This window comes from Orcinus orca, chromosome 3 (assembly GCF_937001465.1).
Source record: "Orcinus orca chromosome 3, mOrcOrc1.1, whole genome shotgun sequence".
Lineage (NCBI taxonomy): Eukaryota > Metazoa > Chordata > Mammalia > Artiodactyla > Delphinidae > Orcinus > Orcinus orca.
The window spans coordinates 127,570,720-127,595,280 of record NC_064561.1 but is presented as its reverse complement, the minus strand read 5'-3'; the positions used below and the strand labels follow the sequence as shown (position 1 = coordinate 127,595,280).

Genomic DNA, 24,561 nt, shown 5'->3' with positions numbered 1-24,561 from the left:
GGGTCCTTACCAGGAAATTAAGATGTCTCCTCTCTATGTCAAGTGCAAATGTGCCTTACAATTTGTCGCCTGTTTGCCTGGGTGGGTTTTCCTGCCTGCTTTTGACCTGAGCCTTGCACTATTCAATCTGGGATCCCTGACATTCTGAGCCACTCATCTCTGGGCTGGTTGATGCCACTCTGTTCCAGGGGGTGAAGAGCTTTTCCTCAAGGAGGGAAGGACTGTTTCTTTGTGGCAGGCTTTTGAGCCAGCTGCTTTGAGCTGTGGCTCCGCTTCCTTTGATATGTTTTCTTGCTGTAAGAAGGGGATATTGGTGTCCTATTTCCAAATAGGTAGAGTCATTGACCAAGGAAGAACATGCAGCCAACTCTGTGGAACACTGAGAAGAAATGTGGCCATGCAGGAAATGTAACCAATGCATTGACATCTTTGAAAATGTCAGTGTCACTGACAGCATTCATATTTACTATATTTATACTAACTTTTGGAGTTACGTCTGGATACCCCTTCTTTACTAAAAGGCTAAATAGACTCAATATCATTAAATAGACTCTTAAAACCATTTGGAATCTGTGTGAACAAAGATATAGATGTTGTATATAAGCTCATACTATTCATGAGGCTACACTGTTCAACACATACTACTTATGGTGATGACAAATAACATAATGTTATTGGAGATAGAATTTTGCTCTGTATTTTATTGGACACAAACATGTACTATTGCTGTTTTTCTGTATTCTTCCTATGACTTTAGCTTTGTGGTGGGATGATGCTGTCTTTAAGAGTTTCTGCTTCCTGATAAATTCTGGTTACAGGTTGGTTTAAAGTTGATCATGGATTAAGATTAAATGAACTACTCTAGGTAAAAGGGGTATTTTTTTTTCAAGCAGAATCAATCGTAAGGTCATAAGCCACAATCAGAGAGGATCTCCATTTCTTTCCTTTATTAGGGTTATACTTAAACTCTCCTGGCACTTAAGGATGTTTCTTATTTCTTAAGACCTTGGATGAAAGAAGTCATCCGTGCCTGAGTCCCATGTGCTCCACTTAGCTGTGTGGCAGCTGACTGATGTGCATGAAGGGGTGCGCTTCCTGAGGGAGTGGGTGGTGTGTGTTCTGCTCACCATCATCCCCAAGGACCTAGCAAAGAGCTTGGCACATAACAGGTGCTCAGGAAGTACTTGAATGAATGAGCGGTGTATCCTGAGACCTTTAAGGAGTTGCACATCCTAGATATTGCTATTGTAATTCTCCTGTATGTATAGGAGGAAAAAAATGTTTTCTGGCTAAGGAACTTTATTCATATGTATATACACACATATATTCATATATTTATTGGTGTATGTACACATGCATATACATATATTCATTCATATGAGTGTATATATACATATCTATCTATCTATCTATCTATCTATTATATACTTTCTGGCTAAGGAACTACATTTGCTTAAGCCTCCTGGCTTTTAAAACAAATTTTATCAATAATATTAGAGGGTATTTTATATTTTGGAAGGCAGACTCATTTTTAAAAAGACATAAAGCTTTCATAATTTCTCACTAGTCACCATGCTCAAAGACATAAGTAAAGAGCCTCAAAGCCTCATGGAGAGGCAGGTGTAGGTCAACGAGGGGGGTACTTTCCTAGCACAGCAACTCTCTCAGCATAGCAGGTTGGACTCTGCAGTGGTTCAGTCTGTGCCTCTGCAAAATGATAAATTGTTGAAAGTTATGGAACTTCATAATTTCATATGAACAGCCTAAACTAAGAACCTTCAAAGTGGGATTCATGTTATCCACATGCTGTATTTATTTTTTATCCTAAGATTTAGAAATAAGATTTCATAATCTTCAGTCTGTACATTGACAGTAGTATATGCATACAATTTTCTGGGTTTGGGGCATATGTGCAATTATTTTTGCTGACAGAGATGCATAATCAAATAAGTTTGGAGAAAACTGGGCTAACCACCAAATTGCCAAGGGTTATCTTATTGCCATTTTCATTGATGTTTGGAGATGTGTTCTTGTTTTCCAAGCCTCCATCTATCATGACCCTTTGGTTTATCCATATCCTTATAACAGACAGATTTATGTCACCAAGATATATAAGTATATATTATATAGATATATGTATTTTCATGAGAAAAATTGGAGCAGTTGCTTTACATGGTGAGACATTGTATTCTATTTGAAAGCAATTCTAGTGTAATAGTCATTAAGATTATATGCTGGGCTTCCCTGGTGGCTCAGTGGTTGGGAGTCTGCCTGCCAATTCAGGGGACACGGGTTCGAGCCCTGGTCTGGGAGGATCCCACATGCCGCGGAGCAGCTAAGCCCGTGAGTTACAACTACTGAGCCTGCGTGTCTGGAGCCTGTGCTCCGCAACAAGAGAAGCCACGACAATGAGAAGCCCGCACACCGTGATGAAGAGTGGCCCCCGCTCGCCGCAACTAGAGAAAGCCTGCGCACAGAAACGAAAACCCAACACAGCCAAAAATAAATGAATAAATAAATAAATTTATATATAAAAAAAAGATTATATGCCAAATCCTTGCCCAGTTTCTTCCTGTCTCTGAGATCATCTGGGCAAATTATTTCTGTTCTGATGCCGTGGTTTTAATTTCTAAAATGAGGCATAATAGTACCCACCTCATTGGCTTGTTGCAATGGTTGAATTAGTGTATGGTGAGGATTCTACAACAATGTCTGAACATACTGAGTTCTCAGTAAAAGTTGACTCTCATGTGTGTATGTGAATGGATTTCCGTGTATAGAGAGTAGATTGTATGTACATATGTGGAAAACAAATTACAGTTGGTCTGGGCAACTGAAGCACAGGCAAAGGACAAAATCTTGGTATTGCAAACAATTCCTTGAAATTTCTAGTAAATTTCTAGACTTTCTCTAAGAACAGTTTGTAGTACTTGAGGTAACATTGCTTGCAGCCTAGACTTGTAATAGAACTTCTCTACAACATCAGTGTTCAGGGACAGGGTTAACACTCCTTTTTCTTTTCAGTCCTCTGATTAGATCAGTTCCATCCCCCTGTCTTCTAGTTTGCTGATCCTTTCTTCCACTTGATCTAGTTTGCTGTTGAATTCTTCTTTTGAATTTTTCATTTCAGGTATTGTATTCTCTGGCTCTGTGATTTCTGTTTGGTACTTTTTTAACATTTTCTGTCTCTTTGTTGAAATTCTCACTTTGCTCATGTGTTGCTGTCCTGACCTAAGTGAGCATCTTTGTTATTTTGAACTCTATCAGATAAATCACTTATTTCCATTTCATTAAGATCAGTTTCTGGAGATTTATCTTGTTCTTTTGTTTGGAACTTATTATGTTTCTTCATTTTCCTGAAGTGAGCATCTTTGTTATTTTGAACTCTATCAGATAAATCACTTATTTCCATTTCATTAAGATCAGTTTCTGGAGATTTATCTTGTTCTTTTGTTTGGAACTTATTATGTTTCTTCATTTTCCTGGACTCTGTTTTGGTTTCTGTGCATCAGATCAAACAGCCACCTCTCCCAGTCTTGACAGACTGGTCTTGTGTAGATGAACCTTGTTAATCATCCCAGCCCAAGCTCCTGCTTGCCTCTTAAATCTTTGTGCTAGTCCAAGTTGCTGTCTTTGTTCGTAGTGGCTCCCAGTAGTAGAGGGTGTACCAAGACCCATCAGTGTCCTAAGGGGGAGGATCTCAGTCAGCACCTAGATGCAGGCTGATTAGAAGGCATAAGCTAGCAAAGTATGCAGTCAAATCTCTTCCAGGGAAAGACTGGAAGATGGGTGTTTTTGGCTTGCTCCTCTGTGCAGAACCTTGGGGGGATGGTTACAGCAAGTACTTATGTGTACACCCATTAACAACTGCTTCTTTATCCACCGCAGTCCCGTGGGACTCCTGAATGCAAGCCCCATTGGCTGTCAATGCCAGGGGATCTGGGACCTGTCTCTTGAGTGACAGCCATAAAAGCAGCTCCTTCCAGAGAGATTGCCAACTGGCTTCCTTGGGGTCCAGGGAGAATGACAGCCAGCCCCTAGATGCATTCCACTTAGATGCTGGATGCTCGGGCAGCAGCTTATAAAGTATGAAGTCAAATCTCTTCCAGGGAACGACTGGGAGACGGGTGTTTCTGCCTGCTTAGTCAACACTGAGCCCTGGGGAGACAGCCTAGGTGCCTGCTTATATGCCCATCTAGAGCTGCTGCTTTATTTGCTCTAGTCCTGTGGGATTCATGGGTGTAAGTCCTGTTGGCCTTCAGAGCTGGGCGTTTTGGGGGCCCATCCCAGGTGGGAGCCTTAAAAGGTGGGGTGCTACATGTATGGTGAAAACCCTTGATTCCTCAGGGAAAAGTTGGGAGTTGGAGGTTCCCTCCTGATTGTATGGTGCTGAGCTGGGGGTGGGGTTTATGGCAAGAGAATGTCTCAGCCTTTCCTACCCATGTGAGTATGGGTATTTTCTCATCCAGTCCTATGTGTGGGAGTCATTGAGCTAGTGACTGGATTTCTCTCAGTGGGAATTGCTCTGTGTGTAGCTGTACATTTGGCATTTCCATGGGAGGAGGGAAGTTCAGGAGTCTCCTATGTCACAATCCTGGTCCTTCCCCTTCAATGTAGTAGAGTTATAACCTAAGCCGTTTAGAATCTCTTACGAGCTCAATGCATCTTTTTTTCAGCATACATATTTTATTAGTGTTGCTTGTCTTTGAGGCAGATAAATTACATTAGCAAAGTGAGAAATAAACTGTGGCATGTGGCCCACTGGAGTTCGTCATGTGTTAATGGTAGGAGCATCGTAAATGGAAAAGTTTTTTTCCCTAGTAGTTATTTCTCCTAAGACCTGTCCAAAAACTATTTAAAACCTTACTATTCACATTTATTTAAAATTCTTTGTATTTATCTATGTTTTTTAGGGGGGTACAGAGGATGTTACAGAATAAGTAAAATTGATTTCTGTAATGACTTTGTCGTGGAAGAGTCTGATGGGAACCTTACTGTGAAGCATTACTGTATTTCCTTGCATTTTATAATAAATCCCTTATTTTCCTTTCTTTTCAAACACTGAGAGTTATCAGGAAGGCCTGAGAACCCGTAGAAGGGCCAGAATCTGAGCAGAATATTGTGTCTTATGAAGAAAAGCAGAGCCTTTCCTTGGCCCTGCATCTTACCCATCATTACTCACAATGCAACCAAGTTACTCTCCTAGGGAAGGAAATATCCTGTGTTTTATTTAATTTTGTGCCATAAATAAAATTGGATTTCTGTTTCATAAAATTAAACCCATTCTTTCTGTGAAATAGCTTTTATGATAAAAGCTTCTGAGCTGCCTCACACTTAGAGTAAAACTTTAAGTAGTAACATACTATCCCATAACATTTCATGATTAACTTTTTTGTTCTGAATTTTTTGCTTGTTTGTTTTTTGGACAGAACTCTTTTCTCAGAGATGGGCATAATTTTGACAATTAGGTTAACTGGCATAAAATATACTCTTTTTTTATTCTGTTGGTGCTCAGATAACTTGAGTTAAAGTCTTCCCTTCCTGCTCAATCAAATGACTTCCAATCACTTGTGTGTCCAGAAGCCTGATGTGGCTGGCAAGCACCAAACTTGCCATCACCAGTGGGGAGGCTGCCATTTGAGTAAAGATCCCAAAGGGACTACAAATGCCATCTCGGAGGACTGATGGCCTTGCCTCTGAACATAGTAGCTCTTCTCCCAACCTGTGGAATTAGGTAGAGCTTGTCTTGATTATGCATTCTGACTTGAGGAAAAAAAGCCCCTTTACTTAAAAAAAAAGTCATATAAAGTCTCTCTCTCACAGCATGTATTTACACTTACAAACCAATATGTAGCAACAATTTGCAGATTCAAGACATCTTCTGCCAAAGTAAATTACTGTTGTGAAAAATGAGTTTGGACTTTTCTGCAGGTCTCTAGGTAAAAGTACTTCGTATGTACAAAGGTCTCCTTAATAGGCAGAAAGAAGTTCTTTGTTGTGGAAGAAATAGAACTCTTCATTAATTACACCAATTATAAAAACATAGCAACCTGTTTTGCAGCTTTATTGAGATATAATTAACATATTTGTGCATGTTTAAGGTGTACAGTGTGTTGATTTGGTGCATTTATATATTGCAAATGACTACCACCATAGCATTAATAACTCCTTACCATTACATAATTACCATTTCTTTTTTGTGGTAAGAACATTTAAGAAAGGTGGCACCATGAATTGAATCTGTAGGGCAAATACATTAAAAGTTTTTATAAAGCAAAGAAAATATCTGTTAGATTGTTTTATCAAGTTTAAAGAGTTAAACTTTATTACTGTCTTTAGAGTTGGTTTTATACGTGGAAAAAGTATTTAGGGTAAGCCAACTGAGCTTTTGCAACTTTTCTGTAGGGCTGTCTTGGATACACAGCCAGTGTATTTTGGGCACTGGCTTCTCATTCTGTGGTTGTATGGTTGGTTGGAGAACTGTCCTCAAAGAGAAGCAATGGATGGAATGGGTAGGACCCACCGAGAACAACTTAGAGAATGTATTATTTTAATGATTAATTCCAAATATCAGATCAAGAGTACGCTCCTTTCCTTGCAAGCAACACCAGTGGAGTTATAGCAACCAGAACATATTTAAACTTGAATCCAGAAATTAGAGAAATGGTGCATTGGTTGCAGAATACATGTTGTAAGGGCAAGTCCAAATAGTATCTGTAGTAACAAGTCACAGTGTAATGACTAGTGACTTAAAGGAGAAGTAGAAACCTCATCAGGGGCTATAGGTTTGATGGATAAGGACTGCTGTTACTAGGAAGAAGGGTGGTTAGCATGATGCTGTGCTTTACTAGTAGGGTCTTTATAAATTCCCTTTGAAGGAGAATGTTTTTCTCTATTTTACAACTAATGGGGGGAAAAGGAAAAGAAATGCAGTCGACCAAAAGGACTTAGAAAGTTTATAAGAATGGGGGTTATTCAGCAACTGTTAAATGTGTCTTAATAGTTTAGTGTTCCCTTAAGGAGTTTAAAGAGCAATGGTAATATTGCTTATCTGCAGGAAACGCCATTAAGTGAGAATTAACAGTTCATTATGAGAGACTCAGTGGGAACTGCCAGTTTTCTGTGACATCTACATTTTGGTTCAAGCCACATACCGGGAATCATCACCTTCTTTCTAGGCAATCAGAGAAGGCAACGTGTGGGCCCGCAACGTTTGACAGAGGGAAATATCTGTTTATCTTTCCTTGAATAGAGGAAAGAGATCTGTAACCAGGAAGAGGTAGGGTTTGTTTAACACTTGAAATGGAGCTTGGCTGTTGTTTTTATCCTTGAATATAGTCTGCCAGCTCTAGAAATCGAAAGGAAATAGAGCAAGGCCCTGTTGGCTGGTCCCCACCTGTGTGCCATGTCTTGTTAGCCAGGGAATGGTACATTGGATTAGAAGACTTGCTTGCTGTCCCACAGACTATGTGAAATGTCAGCTTTGTCTTTCTGCCCCAAAGCTTTGTCCTGGACCGAAAGTTTGAGATAACATCAGCTGATGTCCTACCAGTGGGTAGGAAACCCATAAAGGACAGATTTATTACAAAATACAAGTTCCTAGGTTTTTAAAACAATTTTGGAGGAGTTTTAAAATTAATGCATTATGGGTATTGACTAAGTCTGGGATATATGTTTTTCTTGGAAATCTTGACATTTTTCAAGCAGTTGTGTATACACTCAGTATTACTTTCTAGCTTTCTGGCACTTCTGATAGTATCTGGTGGGACAGACATCTCCACACTTTCTTTTCTGACATTTAAAGCTGGTATTATATTCCTTCAGTTGCTAAGGTAACCCACTGGATGACTGCTAGTGGTGGAGAGAATGTTCTTTAAGACAGGTCCTATGGTAAATGGGTAAAATTGTTTCATAATACTTAGCCACACACATGCACACAAATGTGCATCATTTGTGAAGTTTTAAAATCCTTAACCTAAAACTGGTTTCTCTATCTTCTGTTTCTTTTTTTAGCTTTTCGTTTTTAAGGAATAGGTTTTTCTGGCAGTAAAGAGTTTAACACAGAATTGGCCTCTTAAGGAAAAGGACTTTTTTCCCCGTGTCAAATCATTTGGACTTATCCTGCAGTTAAGTCAGTCAACTCTTATTAAGCACCTTCTCTGTTTAAGGCACTGTATTTTAAAGAAGAAAAAGCAGCTTAAACTTTTCCTTAAAAGTTAAGCCTTCTACAGGGCACCAATGGCCCTGAGACTGGAGTAGAGAATTACATATCCACTCTCACAACTGAGAAATAGAGGATAGGGTTATATTCAGGTTATTTTCAGGTTATTTCAGGTTATTTTCTCCCTCTCTCAAAATTTTCAAGGAAAAAAAAATGTAAATGGAAGCTTTTATTTTCAAACACCCATCCCTAATGTGCTTCCCAACAGATTCAAGCAAGTGGAAGGTTTTGAAATTTACCTCTGGGTGGCAGTGTTCCATCCCTGGCTGTTCTCCTCTGGGAACCCTTCAAATGTACAGGGCAGTTTTGGTTTGCACACAGGAGATTAAAATTGAATTTGAAAATGACTGTAGCCGAGGATTCTCTTAACACTTGAGTAAAAAAGTTTAACTTTTTGCTGTTTTCGTAGATTTCTTCAATAGGATTTGAATGCTGGCAGCTGTCCTTGTACTACTTTATTTAAAAATTAAATAAAATACTGGTTTAAAAACTACCAAATGCTTGGAGGTTAAAAGGCTGATGGTTGAAAATGGGTGGGAGAGGCCTGGCAAAGGGGGCGGGCAGTGAGCCAGAAGTGATGAGATAATCCTAGGGAAGTGACCAGCCCTGTGTCCTGGTGCAGCACCCCTTTTACTTGGCCCCAGTGAACTTTACAAGGCCTTGTCTTGATCCTTTCAGATATGGTCCTCGATGTGAGCATGAGACTATATAGGTAGAAGCCTGTATCTTCTGTAATTCTACCCTAGGTTTTAGTTCATAATGATTCTCACATGCCTACTTTCTCTTCCCCACATCTATAGCTGTAGCAGCTTTTATTGTGCAGGTTTGTCATGAGGGTGTGTGTGTGTATGTGCATGTGGAGACAGATGAGGCCGACATCTGGAGAGTGGGGTGCAGGCCTGAGCCCTGAGGATTGGTGAGGCTTAGTTTCCTTCTGCTTGCTTTTCCCGACTCTCAGTTTGTTGATTTATTCAAGTTCTATCTTTTCTGCCCTTCTTTTCTTGGGTTTGTCTTCTTTTATCTAATTAGCTTTGCCTAATTGGAAGCATAACAGTTAGGAACTTGAGTTTTAGAGGTAGAAAAGCCTGGGTTCAGATCCCTGATGCTCCATTTACTATCTGAGTGAGCTCGGGCAATTGCATAATTGTGTCAAGCCTCAGTTTCTGCCCCTACCTTGTTCAGTGCCTGTCAGGATTAAATGAGATAACACACGTAAGTTGCTTAATAAATGTTAGATGGAAACAAGAAATATAAAGTCCTTGTAGTCATTGGCACCTAGCAAGAATGAAATAAAGGTGCATGTTGTGGTTTATTTTCCTTCATGGGTAACAGCTGCCATCTGGACGACTTTTTTTTTTTTTTTTTTTTGCGGTACGCGGGCCTCTCACTGCTGTGGCCTCTCCTGTTGCGGAGCACAGGCTCAGGACGCGCAGGCTCAGCGGCCATGGCTCACAGGCCCAGCTGCTCCGCGGCATGTGGGATCTTCCCGGACTGGGGCACAAACCCGTGCCCCCTGCATTGGCAGGCGGACTCTCAACCACTGCACCACCAGGGAAGCCCCATCTGGACTTCTAATTAACTTTTCCCAACCTTCCACCCTCACTCTTATCCCAGGTAGTCTTCGTCTTATCTATTGACTTCCTGTTTGGTTTATCCCATTTATCTTCTCCTTCTCTCACCAGAATATCCCTTCCTGAGTGTGCCCCTGTGCTGAAGGAGGGGATAAGATCTCCCACTAAAGTTGTACCTCATACCCGCAAAGTTTAGTATTTCTCAATCTGGGCTTGGCTGTTTCCTGATTGTGCTTGAATTCAGAATCCCGATGCAAACTTCAAAAGGCCATTTCCAAGATATGATGAGTCTATGCTTTTTCTTCTTGTCAACAATAAAATTAGACTGCAGTGTATTTTCATTTGTCACCCAAACAGAACAGCGTTCCTGGAGGGTCACTTGGAAGGGTGCCTGGGAATTCCACAGGCTCACCTGTGGTGTGAGGGGAGAGCAGAAGAGTGCCCAATGCATAGTATGCTGTCAACAAATATCTACTGAATGAATGAATGGTAGATGTAAATCAGAGCCTTGAAGAAATATTAACAAATGAGAAAATTCTATTGCACAGGCTGGAAAAGCTGGTATGACGTAATTGCTGCTTATGGCACCTAATGGCCGCCTGCTGCCCAAGCCATGGGGCTGTAGCACATTTGTCTTATGACACGTCTGGTGTCTTTCTTTTTTTTTTTTTTTATAAATCTATTTATTTTTGGCTGCGTTGGGTCTCCGTTGCTGCGCATGGGCTTTCTCTAGTTGCGGTGAGCGGGGGCTACTCTTTGTTGTGGTGCGCGGGCTTCTCATCGCGGTGGCTTCTCTTGTTGCAGAGCACGGGCTCTACGTGCACGGGCTTCAGTAGTTGTGGCTCGCGGGCTTCAGTAGTTGTGGCTCGCGGGCTCAGTAGTTGTGGTGCACGGGCTTAGTTGCTCCGCGGCATGTGGGATCTTCCCGGATCAGGGCTCGAACCCGTGTCCCCTGTATTGGCAGGCAGATTCTTAACCACTGTGCCACCAGGGAAGCCCTGGTGTCTTTCATTGATGCAATTATAGTGCCTCTTAATCACATAACTAGTTCCCTTAAATTATGATTTTAAATTATAACCAGAGGAAAACTGCTTGCAAATATACATAGATCTATGTAGTGACTCTTTATTATATTTTTGTATTAAAAAAATCAGACAAATATGTATGACTGGTTAAGTCCCCCCATACAGCCTGTCTTAGTTCTTGAGACCCCTGTCCCATATGTTATTTTCGTTATAGCCTGCTGACAATCTTGGATACTAGGCTGAGCAGATACTCCTTTCCTTTTTTTCAATTTATTTATCTATCTATCTATCTATTTATTTATTTTTGTCTGCGTTGGGTCTCCGTTGCTGCATGTGGGCTTTCTCTAGTTGTGGCGAGCAAGGGCTAACCTTTGTTGCGGTGCGTGGTCTTCTCATTGCAGTGGATTTTCTTGTTGCAGAGCACGGGCTCTAGGTGCGCTGGCTTCAGCAATTGTGACACGTGGGCTCAGGAGTTGTGGCTCATGGGCTCTAGAGCACAGGCTCAGTAGTTGTGGCACACTGGCTTAGTTGCTCTGCAGCACGTGGGGTCTTCTTGGACCACGGCTCAAACCCGTGTCCCCTGCATTGGCAGGTGGATTCTTAACCACTGCACCATCAGGGAAGTCCCTCCTTTCCTTTTACAGATCAAGCAACTTAAAACTTGAGAATTCAGTGGTCTTTCCAAAGCTACGTCCCTGTAAGTGTTCAACTCCAGATCTTTCAGCTATTTAATCTGCTCCCATTGCACTACACAGTGTTGTGTCTGGCTTCTTAATATCTTGTGTTGTTGTCCACGTTGTATAAGTCACTCTGGAAATGTCCCCAGATTGTGAAAGCCAGAAATTGTATTACCATCTTTGAATTCTGATAAGGACTTTTTAGTGTTTCAGCTGATTTAGTAGTTCCACAAGGTAAGTATAACCAACCTATATGAGGTACAGAATCCATGAAGTGCATTCCAGTACTGTATATCAGAATGTGAATTTTCTGGAATGATTGTGTGGTTGTGTTTTCCCAGATTTTCAGTCAGGAGTTGCTGTAATCTGAGTGTCTCAAATGTGTCTGACGCAGAGCAGACACTTCGGGAAGCTAAAACCTGCCATTATGCTTTTTCAGTCCTCTTCTATCTTTTGGCTATATGATCCCACCATGCCTGCCACGTTGCTCTTGTGCTCCATGGGACGTCCTGTTTCCATATCTTTCCTATGAGTGTGTTTATATTTGCAGTTACTATCCTAGACTCACCAACCTCCGATCTTCCGTATGGAAGGCTGATTTGTTTATACACACACCAAAGCCCCGATCAGAGCTACCCAAAGGGACGATGCCGTAATATACAACTTCTCCCATTCTCATTAAGAGTCCTGAAAAATGTCAGAGATTGTGTGTGATGCTCATGCCAAATACTCTCTTCCACTCTCCATGTAAATTTTTGCTAATATTTTTTTCATTCTCTTTCTGCTCATCATTTTTGTATTTTAGAAACATCTGTAAACTTTCAAATCATGATGCATGATGTAGGTTGATTAACCTGTAGAGCAGTTTCCTTGTAGGTCAGATAGTTTATTTCTGTTCACACTCTTTGTGTAAACCTAGAGCTGTAGTTTACCAGACAGGATTTCATGGGCAAGATACTTATTTTATTGCAAACTAAAGTGGGCTGGCCATGTGCTTCCCCCTTTGTGTCCAAGGGGCCTGGCATATGGTAGTAGTTTGACTCAATGTTTGTCTGCTCAATGACTTAGATGCACAAATCGACACCTCTGTGAATATATATGTGGCTTCGGAAACCAGAGAAGAACTTATTTTAATTGATAGGATTTATTTTTTTAATTCATTAAAAAAATGCATTAAAAATATATTTTGTTCATAAGCTTACAGGGTTGAATACATTTAAGTGGCTCTACTCAGGAGTTATGAAACATTAGTAAACCCTATGAAGTAGAAGGACTTCTGAATTAACTCGTTTAAAAATAACATTTGCTTCTAGATTATTGTCCCCGTCACAGTTTTAGTATTTTGCTAAATGTTTAAGGCCATATCTTGGCTTGGCAGCAAGTGATGTAGATTAAAAATAACTTGTGAAAATCACAACGTTTTTTTGGTCTTATTCGTTGGTGAAATTTGTTAGCTAATAAAATCTTAAGAGATGATTGGGAATACAGTGGTATAAAAAGGAGGCATAGATATGGATTTTGTTAACCAGATGTTTAAGGTAGCAGATCTCAACCCTGGCTTTTACTTAGAATCACTTTGGAATCTTTAGAAAAGATGGATGCTTGTGGGGGGTGGACTTCCCTGGAGGTCCAGTGGTTGAGAATCTGCCTTCCAATGCAGGGGATGCGGGTTCGATCCCTGGTCAGGAAACTAAGATCCCACATGCCACAGGGCTACTGAACCCACGCGCCACAACCAGAGGGCCCACGTGCCGCAACTGCAGAGCCCACCCGCTCTGGAGCCTGCATGCCACAACTAGAGAGAAGCCCGTGCACCACAATGAAAGATCCTGTGTGCTGCAACTAAGGCCCAAAGCAGCCAAAAATAAATAAATAAATAAGTAAATCAATACATATTTAAAAAAAAAAAGACTGATGCTTGGGCCCTTCCCTATAATTTTAATTGTTCTGAGGAGGGTCTTGAACACAACTATGTGGGGGTGAATGGGAAGAGAGAGAGAAACATACAGACATCATTGGACCCCAGAAGTACCAACACCCCTCATTCTTTCCCAGCCACATTCAACTCTTTCCCCTTGGAGTTATTATGCCGACTTTTAGAGTAACCGTCACCTGGTTTTTCCTTATAGTTTTACTACCCATGTATTCGTATATAATATGGCTTGTTTTCACTTTTTAAAAACTTCATATTAATTAAAACATATTCTGTGTATTCTTTTGTGACTTTTCCCCCTCAACATTATATTTCTTGGTTTCTTCTATATTGGTCTGTAATTCGTTTTTATTGTTAGAATACTTGTGTATGATTATACTGCAACTTATTCTATTGTTGATTAATCAAGTGATTAAGATCACTTCTATTTTTGATCATTTTACATTTTTATGCATGCTTCCAGGTGCATACAAAGCATTGTCCTCACTGGGGCTTGTATGTAGGAGTGGAATTGCTCAGCTATAAGACATTCGTTTCTTCAAATTTATTAGATTATACCACAATGTTTTCCAAAGTGGGTGTGTCAATTTACATTTCCTCTAGCAGTGCATGTGAGTTCCTGAGGCCCTGATAATTTATTTTTCAATCTTCCATCCTGAATTTCCTGCTACCTTAAAGGCACAGTCAGACCTTGTGTAGGTGTGATAATGGTCCCAAGTTTGGACTGAACAGTACATAAAATCAGCTCCTTCAGTAACAACCAAACTGGGCACCCCTGCTCTTGCACCTCAGGTGCTCCGGAAGGGCTCTCGGTCTGTGCTGTATGTCACGGATCTTTGATCCCCAAAGAGTCAAGGCAAGGATGAGTATTCCTAGGACCTTGGGTCTTTGACGTGACAGCCTCATTTTCCAGGCAGAGAAACTGAGGTGTGGCAGAGTGAGAGGCGTGGGCTTTGAGCCTCCCTCCCTGTCACGGGGGCAGATGAGCCCCACTTTATGCCGTGATGGGTGTGTTGATTGAACGTCACAGCCTGCTGTTCCTTTTTGCGTCTGGGTGATCTTGCTGCCAGGATGGTACAGGTCACACCTTTTAATGGTTTCCATTAGAGCAATTATTAGTAATTCTGCTTTAGTTACATTAGTTCAGATAACTCCTGGTACCAAATAAACAGGAAGAGACAAATTTATTTGGTAAAAGAAACCCGTTCATTTTAATTAAACACCCCCATGTCTACCAAATTGTAGAACCCCTTTCCACAGCTTGTTTTCCTGACTCCTGTTAAGAATCTGAAACTCTATAGCAAGCAGAATTATTTATATATGTCGTGATGTTTCCTATTTCAAGCTGTTTGCCTGATTCTAGGCTCTGAACTTCTATACTGAGTGATAAAACTCTTTCTTAACACATTTTGGGCAGCCTTTTGTTTCTTCAAACATCAGAAGATCTTCTCTTCCCTGGATTTGGAGGGACGGAGAGGGGCAGCAGTGAGCACTCAGTCCCACATGTTTGCTGTCCTCTCCCACTGAACAGGATATGAGGATGGAGCCAGAAAGGAGAGAACAGAGAGCTGGGCTAGCAAACAGGCCTGGGAAGCTCTGCTGGTGCAGGAATCAGGTTGGGTACAGTGAACTACAGCCCAGGTTGGAGGGTATTTAGGGTCCTGCTCCAGGCACTATAGGGAGTACCATTTAAATGGTTGACACCATACTGCCTTTATCAGTGGTATGATTTTAAAAGGGAACCCAAAAGGTTTAGGAACCGGGCCGCACAGCAGGAGGTGAGCGGTGGGCGAGCGAGCAAAGCTTCATCTGCCGCTCCCCATTGCTTCCCATCACTCGCATTACCCCTGCACCATCCTCCCCCTACCCCGTCTGTGGAAAAATTGTCTTCCACGAAACTGGTCCCTGGTGACAAAAAGGTTGGGGACCGCTGGTTTAGATGTTCCCTTCTGGTCATATTTTTCTTGGAAAAAAATTGTATCTCGTATAACCATGGGCATTTCTCCCTAGGTTCAGACTGAGATCCGTGACTTAGAAATTCCATCCTCATGTGGCTGGTTACAACCTCATGCCTCATGCTGACTGGTACATTGGGCAGTGTACTCGTGTGTGTGTGTGTGTGTGTGTGTGTGTGTGTGTGTGTGTATGTGTTGTTACGTGATCCTAACAAGTCTCTTCACGATTATTATTTAAGGAGGAAAAAGTATAAATGTTACCAAACATGCCTTGCTGGGAATCTGTTAAGAGTAAAAACCTTACTTTCTAATCAAGTGAGTTTAAAGATCAAAGACTTAAAGGATAAAATAATTAAAGATAAGTTCTTTAATAGCCTTTAGAAGATAGCAAGTATATTAAACAGATGTCTGGTGGGGTGCACTGCTTTGTCTGTTTTCAGATGTTTTGGCATTTCAGATGTCATTTTACTGAGGGGGGTCTGTGCTGTGTCACACAGATGGATGATGGAGCAAATACACAGTGAAGTCTGTGGCATTTACATATTTGAAATATGATGCTTTAAGCTCATTGATCTAGATATAGAAATAGTATAAACCAACTAAAAATGTAAGCTAAGCAGTTTTCTTTTGCATCCGTGTGCGGCGGAGCACTTCCTTCTGATTGTTTCAGACTAGAGTTTTGTTGGATCCTGGCTCCACACACATCATCATCACAACCTGCTGGTAAGACAAAGCTGAGTTTATTGCCGGCCTTGATAAGGGAGAACTCTGCCTCCATTGAGCCTTAGCAGAATCTTTTTTTTTTTTTTTTTTTTTTTTTTTTGCGGTACACGGGCCTCTCACTGTTGTGGCCTCTCCCGTTGTGGAGCACAGGCTCCAGACGCTCAGGCTCAGCGGCCATGGCTCACGGACCTAGCCGCTCCACGGCATGTGGGATCTTCCCGGACCGGGGCACGAACCCGTGTCCCCTGCATCGGCAGGTGGACTCTCAACCACTGTGCCACCAGGGAAGCCCTGAGCCTCAGCAGAATCTTGAAGGGGGAAGACAAGGTTGGGATTTGCTGAGAACTCGAAGTTTGGTTTAATGAGGGTCTTTGGATGCAGGGGAGGAGTGATGACAAGGGGTGTCAGGGAAGGGATTTTGATTAGGTTTAGATAAGGATCATGATATAGTAGTTAAAGATTGGTTTTGCAGCTTAAACTGTCAATGCTTCCTGCTAAAGAGTTGATGGGCCTTGAAGGAAGTTCCTCTGACGAATAGTCAGTCTTTGCCTAGGCAAGAGTCTCCTGGACTGGTGAAGTTATGCTAATGAAGACGACGGAATAGCAAAATCATATTAGTGTAGACGGTAAGCTGGGTGGAGAAGTAGGTAGTTTTTGTCTTCAGTGTCCAAGCTGTGTGGGAGTATGTACTTTGTGTTCACAGATTTTTCTCGGGAGGTATCAGAGGTCGAACTAAGAATGACAGATGCTCCAAGTAGCAGCTGTAGCCATGTATTAAAAGCTAACTGTCATGGGTGGTCATCAGGGAAAGGGCCATTGGTCATTTATTCATTCAACAAGCAGATATTTATAGAGCACATACACATGCTAGGCACTGTGCTAGGATAAAAGGCAGATAAGGTCCTACCCTGTTGGGCCTTCTACTCCAGTGTGGTGCAGTATCCTGTGGATCTCTTTCGGATTACAAACAGTCAATAACATTACGTAACTGGAGGGTATGTATAACTCAGATTCTTACTGAGTACTTATTCTGACAGATCTTGAGTGTTAGGATTTTCATGTTCAGTTGTTAAGACTAGGTTTGTTTTAAGGTGTGTCTTGATGTCGATGGAGTTCATGGGCCTAGGTTTTTCAAATGTAAGCAAATGTATTCTTTTACATGTTTCCAATGTAATGTTTACCATGGGCCAGCTGTGTTCCAGGCACTGAGTCCTTGTAGGAGAAATACAGGAGGACAAACTATACAAATTAGACAATTTAAACGTACACAAATAATTGAGATTTTAGTAGTCAGTTGCCATTCAACTCAATAAATACAGAGTGACTTCAGTTTGACATGTACCATGCTAGGTGTTAGGAATAAAAAACTTCCAGGATGCCTTCAGCCTGTAAGAAGATACAGTCGGGAAACAACCATAAGACACAGCGGCAAACACCAATAGCAAAAACCCAGACACAAACCAAGCAGGAACCCCCTTATCAAGGGGGATGTGAAGAGGCACAGGCCGAATTTTTGAAGCAGAGCACTGGTGTGTGTGGCTTTGGCAACCCTGAAATAATCCCAAAGCTCTAATAAATGGGTAGGAGTACCTCCACAAAGTTTGAGAGAGACCATGGACTCAGAGTCCATTTCTGCCCCAGCTGCTGACCGGAGAGGAGCACCTCTGAGGACAAAAAGTGGAAATGGAGGCTCCTTGACATCCTTGGCCTCTAGTAGCCTGTCCTGCTAGGGTAACAGCATCTCCTTAGAGGACACCTTGGAAATTGACGGTGTCTGTTTCCAAAGGATGGTGTGCTCCTAGCACTTGTTTTCCATGGATGACCTCACTGAACGTGAGTGAGAGGTGATGCGAACGTGCACTGAACCATAGTGCACAGAACAACATTGTACCAGTGATGAGCGAAGCTGGCTCCAGCACCTCCCTGACCTTGCACAAATCCCTTGACCTCTCCACATCTGTAAAGTGAAGTTTCTGGATTAGATGCTTCTGATGGTTCCTTCCAGCTCTGACATGTTTACTATTACTATTCTTACTTTGACAATCTCTTTGATAAAATAATATAAGACAAACTTTTTAAATGAAGGAACTAATATTACATGTTTCTCTTTTCAGTTTCTCTACATAGAGAGTCTCTCCTGCATCTGGCTGTGAGATGGGGCCTTGCTAAGCTTTCCCAGTTCCTCCTGTGTCTCCCTGGAGGAGTCCAGGCCTTGGCTTTACCCAACGAGGAGGGTGCCACGCCATTAGACTTAGCTTTACATGGTGGATGCTCCAAGCTGTTTGAAGACATCACAAAGTGAGTTTGGATACCTGATAGAGTCTCTCTCAGTCTGTTTCTCTGAAGTCTTCCAAGCATTATGGAAAAATTAAAATAACCAAACCACGAGCTAACATTGGTTTATATTTTACCGTTAGTTCCCATGTATAAAGTACAGATACACATATCGTACATAAACAGATATACACATATATTTGGTATTCACATTTCATGGGGGAGAGGGAGTCAGGAAAAATGTCTTAAAAGGCTCCATGGTTGGGGGGGTGGCTGTAAGAAGAAGAAAAGTTGGGAAACACTAGCCTAACCCCTACTTATCTTTCAGGTTTTTGCTTAAATGTCACTTCATCAGAGAGGCCTTCTATGTTATGGTCTTTTACAATTATTAATTTACAGTAGTAATTGTGATTAAAATTATGATTCATTTATAATATAAATCATAATTTATAGTACTATATATATAGTCATCATTTATTTCATGTATGTCTCCATCCTAAATCATTTGAGGACTGAAACTATTTGTTTTACCCACTGTGTTCAGCATATACATTCATTGAAAGAATATAAGTTTTTGTTGAATCAATGAATAACAAACAAACCCCAAGATACTATGTAGCCAATGGGCTGGTATTAGGATCTAGAGATAATGGAAATGAAATACTTTGTCAACTGTAAAGTTCTCTATGTTGAGGATGATACCAACATTTTTAATGTTTGTTACTTAGAGTGGTTCAGATTGGTCATTATATCCTATACAGTGGTTTCCTTGACTTAACATGTGGTAAAAAATAAGTGGGAAACTACAATGAAAATGATAAATTACTACATAAATATTAAATATTATCAGTGTTATTACATGGTGTGTCTTAATGGACTGGTATGTTTCATTTGTCCCATGGAACTCAATGTAATTAATTTACGGTCATATGCTACCTAAGTGCATGTTGAAGTCACAGCTTTCTGTTTATTTTTGTTCTTACTTGGTCAAGTGACCGCCAACTAAGGAAAGAGCCCATCCCAATGGAATTGCCTTTATCTTTGCTCTACCGTGACCTCACTTTCTTTAGCTAAAAAGGGCAAGACAGGACCACTTCCTCTGACTCTGTCATTGTGGATAGTTCAGGGTTACATTGAGGACCCGGAGCCTCACTTCATCTTTGGTAGCTTTGTATCTTTCTATTGTGTCCAAGACCAGAAGATGACACGTGTTTTTAAAGTTTACACATCCTCTATGTCAAAAAAACCCCAAACAACCTAATCAAAAAATGGGCAGAAGATCTAAATAGACATTTCTCCAAAGAAGACACAGAGATGTCCAAAAAGCTCAACATCACTAATTATCAGAGAAATGCAAATCAAAACTACGATGAGGTATCATCTCTTACCGGTCAGAATGGCCAAAAAGTCCACAAACAATAAATGCTGGAGAGGGTGTGGAGAAAAGGGAACCGTCCTACACTGTTGGTGGGAATGTAAATTGGTGCAGCCACTAGGGAGAACAGTATGGAGGTTCCTTAAAAAACTAAAAATAGAGTTACTGCATAATCCAGCAATCTCACTCCTGGCATATATCCAGAGAAAACCATAATCCGAAAAGATACACATACCTGAATGTTCATAGCATCACTATTTACAATAGCCAAGACATAGAAGCAACCTAAATGTCCATCAGCAGAGGAATGGATAAAGAAGATGTGGTATATATATACAATGGAATATTACTCAGCCATAAAAAAGAATGAAATAATACCATTTGCAGCCACATGGATGGACCTAGAGATTATCATACTAAGTGAAGTAAGTCAAACAGAGAAAGACAAGCATCATGTGATATCACTCATATGTAGAATCTAATTTAAGAAATGATACAAATGAACATATTTACAAAGCAGAAACAGACTTACAGATATGGAAAAGAAACTTATGGTTACCAAAGGGGAAACATTGGAGGGAGGGATAAATCAGGAGCTTGGGATGAACATACACACACTACTGTATATAAGATAGATTACCAACAAGGACCTACTGTGTAGCACAGGGAACTCTATTCAGTATTCTTTGATAACCTTTAAGAGAAAAAAATCTAAAAAAGAATGAGTATATGTATATGTATAACTGAATCACTTTGCTGTACACCTGAATCTAACACAACATTGTAAATCAACTATACTCCAATAAAATGAAAATAAAAAATGTTTACACATCTAATAAATCCATTCATGGATGGGATCAGAAGTAGACTGTAAGCTAAATTTTGATTATGTGATGGAGCTTCCATTTTCTAAATTAATTACAAAAATCTTATTGCTCAGCCTGAATCATTCACTTCAGTGGCTTGTAGTTGGCATGGGGCATTGTTTTCTAGAAGATTCTGAAGTCCTTGCAAATAATTGTGTCAAGAGTTTGGGGAGATGCCGCAAATCTTAGAGTACAGGTGCTCTTAATGGATCTCTTTTGTCACTCCATGTGACAGAGGTAGCATTTTTGTGGTGGGAGCTATACTATAATTTTGCAAATATACAAATGCTGATTAACAAAATGAGGTAATGGAAGAAGAGAAAAGAGACATAGAGCTAGTTCTGTGAACTGAAGAATCTGGGAGCGTCTGGGGGCTGTGACAACATGCTGAGGCAGACTGTAACCTGGGAGCACTAGCGTCTCCCTCCCGAGGCCTCTTTACCATTGCTACTACATGACCTATAGGCCATCCAGAATATTATGACATTAACCATGAAGCCTACATAGAGCTAATAAACGTGCAGTTGTTCTTAACCACAACAGAATGGAAAATAAGCCAATATTCAGGAATTTAGTTTGGGAATATTGTTCCTTTGTTTATGAATGAATTCAAGAATGCAACACGATCAAATTTATGCAGGTTTTAATTAGCATGAGGAAATGATTTACAACAGTAGACCAGTGTGTTGTGAATATCTCGCTTGTTTGTAACATCCAAACCTCACCATGCTCTCTGGAGATCATATCTGTTTTCCACTGTAATCGCCTAATAAACTGTCAGCTGCCAGCTAATTTGTGGTGCTACATGTGGTAGCCATTAAGGCCAGAGGCATCTTTTCAGGTTAAAGGGAGAATGAGGTAAAATGCTATGTTTAAGAGTCAGTATTGTTGCATTAATTATGTAAATCTTTATAGTATATAATATATGTGAACAGCTTTTCATTTGACGTCTTCTCTAGGTGGAAAAACAAAGATGACTTTATTAGGATCTATTTACATGATCTTATGTACCTATCTTCAGTAGGTAGCTTTTATGGCTTGTTTTGCCAGTTGGGTTTGTAATATCAGAGACAATGAAGGGTATTGGGACCGTGGGTTTTGATTTGTGATGTTTCAGCTTCCAGGGCAGACGTTCCCCAGGTTTCTCCCGAGTGCAGCTCAGCGAAGATGCCTCCCTGCGGTATATTCACTCATCAGAAACACTGACCCTGACGCTTAATCACACAGCCGAGCATTTGTTGGAGGCGGATATTAAACTCTTTAGGAAATACTTTTGGGATAGAGCCTTTCTCCTCAAGGTTTGTGCCCTTTATTGTGGTATAAGACATAATAACTCACGCTCTTTGAGAGTGCAGACAGCAAACTCGTTGTTTTGGGAACACTATTTTGGTGTGGGGGGTAGCACTTTCTTTTTTTCTAATGGGACTTTGAGGGACATGGAATTAGAAACTGTTACACCAGTAGAAGGAAGATTATTATATGATATTTTGGCGGCAGGTAGAAAATAGTAATTTGTGTAATATTGTTTCCTTTACTTTTCATGAACCAGTATCACTGATGTTTAATATTCTGATATTGGGTATTTTCTATTAACTTATTGACTGTATTATAATTCTTATCTAAAGCAGTTGCCTTTAGGGTTATTTTAAATGAATAATATCTTCTTCTGGGATTTCTTAAGGCTTAGATATAGTTAAGCCTTTGTTTCAGTGTACAGATTCTTCTTGAATGGGGACTGGTCACTTGAGACCAGTTCTTTTTCAAAGAGATTTTCCCCCCTCCCACCGTGGCCCAGACATCAGCTTTGACTGTTATCAGAGCATGCCCATCTCAGGGTTTAAAATGTTTCATCTTCATTATTTTTATTTTTTTGTTGAATCTGGAAGACTGTAAAGCATATTCATATATTTTAATTATTATCAAGTAGAATGTTCTTTTGAGCAAAAGGGCTTCAGTCAGTTTAGTCGAGAGTGCTCAGGGGTATAATGGATTCACTCACCAGATCGTGTGACACCCCCCGGCAGACCCTCTGCCCCCGCAGGCTTCTCAAGCACGTCCATTAACAAGCACCAGTTTCATGACTATAGAGGCTTTACAAAGTAAGCAGTCAGTTTACTGTTATCAGAAAACTGATATTGGTACTTATCAGTTCTGGCTTTTGTAAAATGTTTGCTTTATATAACTAAATTGAAGGTTTAACCAGAAACATTATATATCCAAGATTATTGCTTACTCCATATAGGGTTTTATTAAATAGTTAAAATAAACATGCTCTTCAGAGTGTGAACTACCTCTGTTGGGTTTAGGGAGTTTAGTGGATAATTTTCTGGCCTACAGTATTTCCTCATTTTGCTTAAGGGTCCTTTCTGTTTAAAGAAACAGAAGTTCTCAGCCATCCCTGTGGCTTCTCACCCAGGCCCCCAGGGGTGGCTATTTCAGTGGGGCAGAGGCTGGGCCTGGCCCAGCAGCCTTACTCGGGGTGAGTGCCTCTCCCTGCAGTTTCAGAGGGGCAGAGCTCAGCAACACATGTGTCCTTAGAGGGGACACTCAGACTACAGCAAGACCACAGAGCTCCTGCAAAGGCGAGAGCATGCTCCATGTAAAGCAAAAATTCTGAACATTCGTTGCATTATAAAAACTTCCGGCTTCTTCGGTCGGATTCGTGATTTCTTGTAACTTGAGATAATTATTACTGATGACATTGGGGGAGATGTAGGATGAGTAAATCTAGATGCTTTAATAATTGATTGTAGTGGACTTTACAATAACAAAGACCAAATGAAGATTACTTTCCAGTTTATCAGAGATTTTAATTTTATGGAAAACACTTGATAAAAGAAGAATCCATTGCAGTGGGAAGGCCTTGTGTTCCAGGTACCAGCACCCCTTTTTCGTTCTTCCTGTCCTAAGCTTTTGGCTGGGTAGTGCATAGGGAGACTGAGAAGGGAATAGGGCTGAGGTTCTTTAAGACACTGTGATATTGTAACTTACAATAAGAAATGTATCTGGTCTCCGTCCATGGTTCTTGGCTCACAGCCCCCAGACCCTTAGCATTTCCTAAGTGTGGAGCGGATAAAGGTGGTTTTTGTTATGTTAATGAGGCAACTTTTGGAAAGCACCTAAGGATGGGGGCTAGTTACCTGTGGAGCCAATCGCCTGGTAAATTTCAGTCCCACCTCCAGGGAGGGGAAAGGGCCTGGAGATGGAGTTTAATCACCAGTGGACAGAGATTTAATCTGTCATGCCTACGTAATAACGCAAGCCTACATAAAAACCCCAAAGGACTGGATTCGGAGAACTTTCTAGGTTGGTGAACTTGTGGAGGTACTGGGTGACGAGCCTGCTAGGAGGGGCATGGAAGCTCCGTGCCCTTTCCCCATACCTTGCCCCATGCATCTCTTCCATCTGGCTGTTCCCGAGTTATATCCGCTTATAATAAACCTGTAAGCTAGTAAGTGGTTGTCTTTGGCCTTGAGCCTGCGTGGTTAGCCCTCTTTTAACCCCAGGTACTCATGCTACCGTCTCCTTAGTACCTCTCCAGACATATACCTGCTTCGGTCCATCCGTTAATTCCATGGCGGGCCCTAAAAGAGAGAGTACTGTGTCCTGGGAGTAAGGCTGGGAGCGGTTAATAGCCACAGAGGGTGGGTGACGGGGTACTGCTTGTTCCCTGCCTCTTTGTGATGTGGTCAGTTATGTATATTTTCATGTTCTCTTTGCTCTGGCCTCAGGATGTCCTGAAATAGTCATGAGCAAGGCACTTGATATGCTGAGCTTAATAACATGCCCGGCGGGGGTGGATTCGGGGCTCTGGGTCAGTTGTAGGGTTGCTTGCCTCAGTTTACCCATGTATTTGTTTTGGAACATGTGCTGATGCAGTCTTGGGCAGTTTTTGACACATCAACACATAATTCTGTCTCTTCGCATTTTCACTGGCTCTG

At 41.1% G+C, this 24,561-nt stretch overlaps 1 protein-coding gene across 12 annotated transcripts in view; it reads left to right on the top strand.

The window, feature by feature from the left end:
• ARHGEF28 (Rho guanine nucleotide exchange factor 28) overlaps positions 1-24,561 on the top strand; it is a 308,933-nt gene that overhangs the window by 123,461 nt on the left and 160,911 nt on the right. For all 12 annotated transcript variants that reach the window (XR_004483772.2, XM_049707682.1, XM_033430011.1 and 9 more), the window contains 2 exons: positions 18,220-18,403; positions 21,738-21,918. Coding sequence is in view for 11 of the 12 variants with exons in the window: in XM_049707682.1 (XP_049563639.1) it covers positions 18,220-18,403; positions 21,738-21,918 (365 nt within the window). In the remaining variant the exon portion in view is untranslated. The remainder of the gene's footprint in view (positions 1-18,219; positions 18,404-21,737; positions 21,919-24,561) is intronic.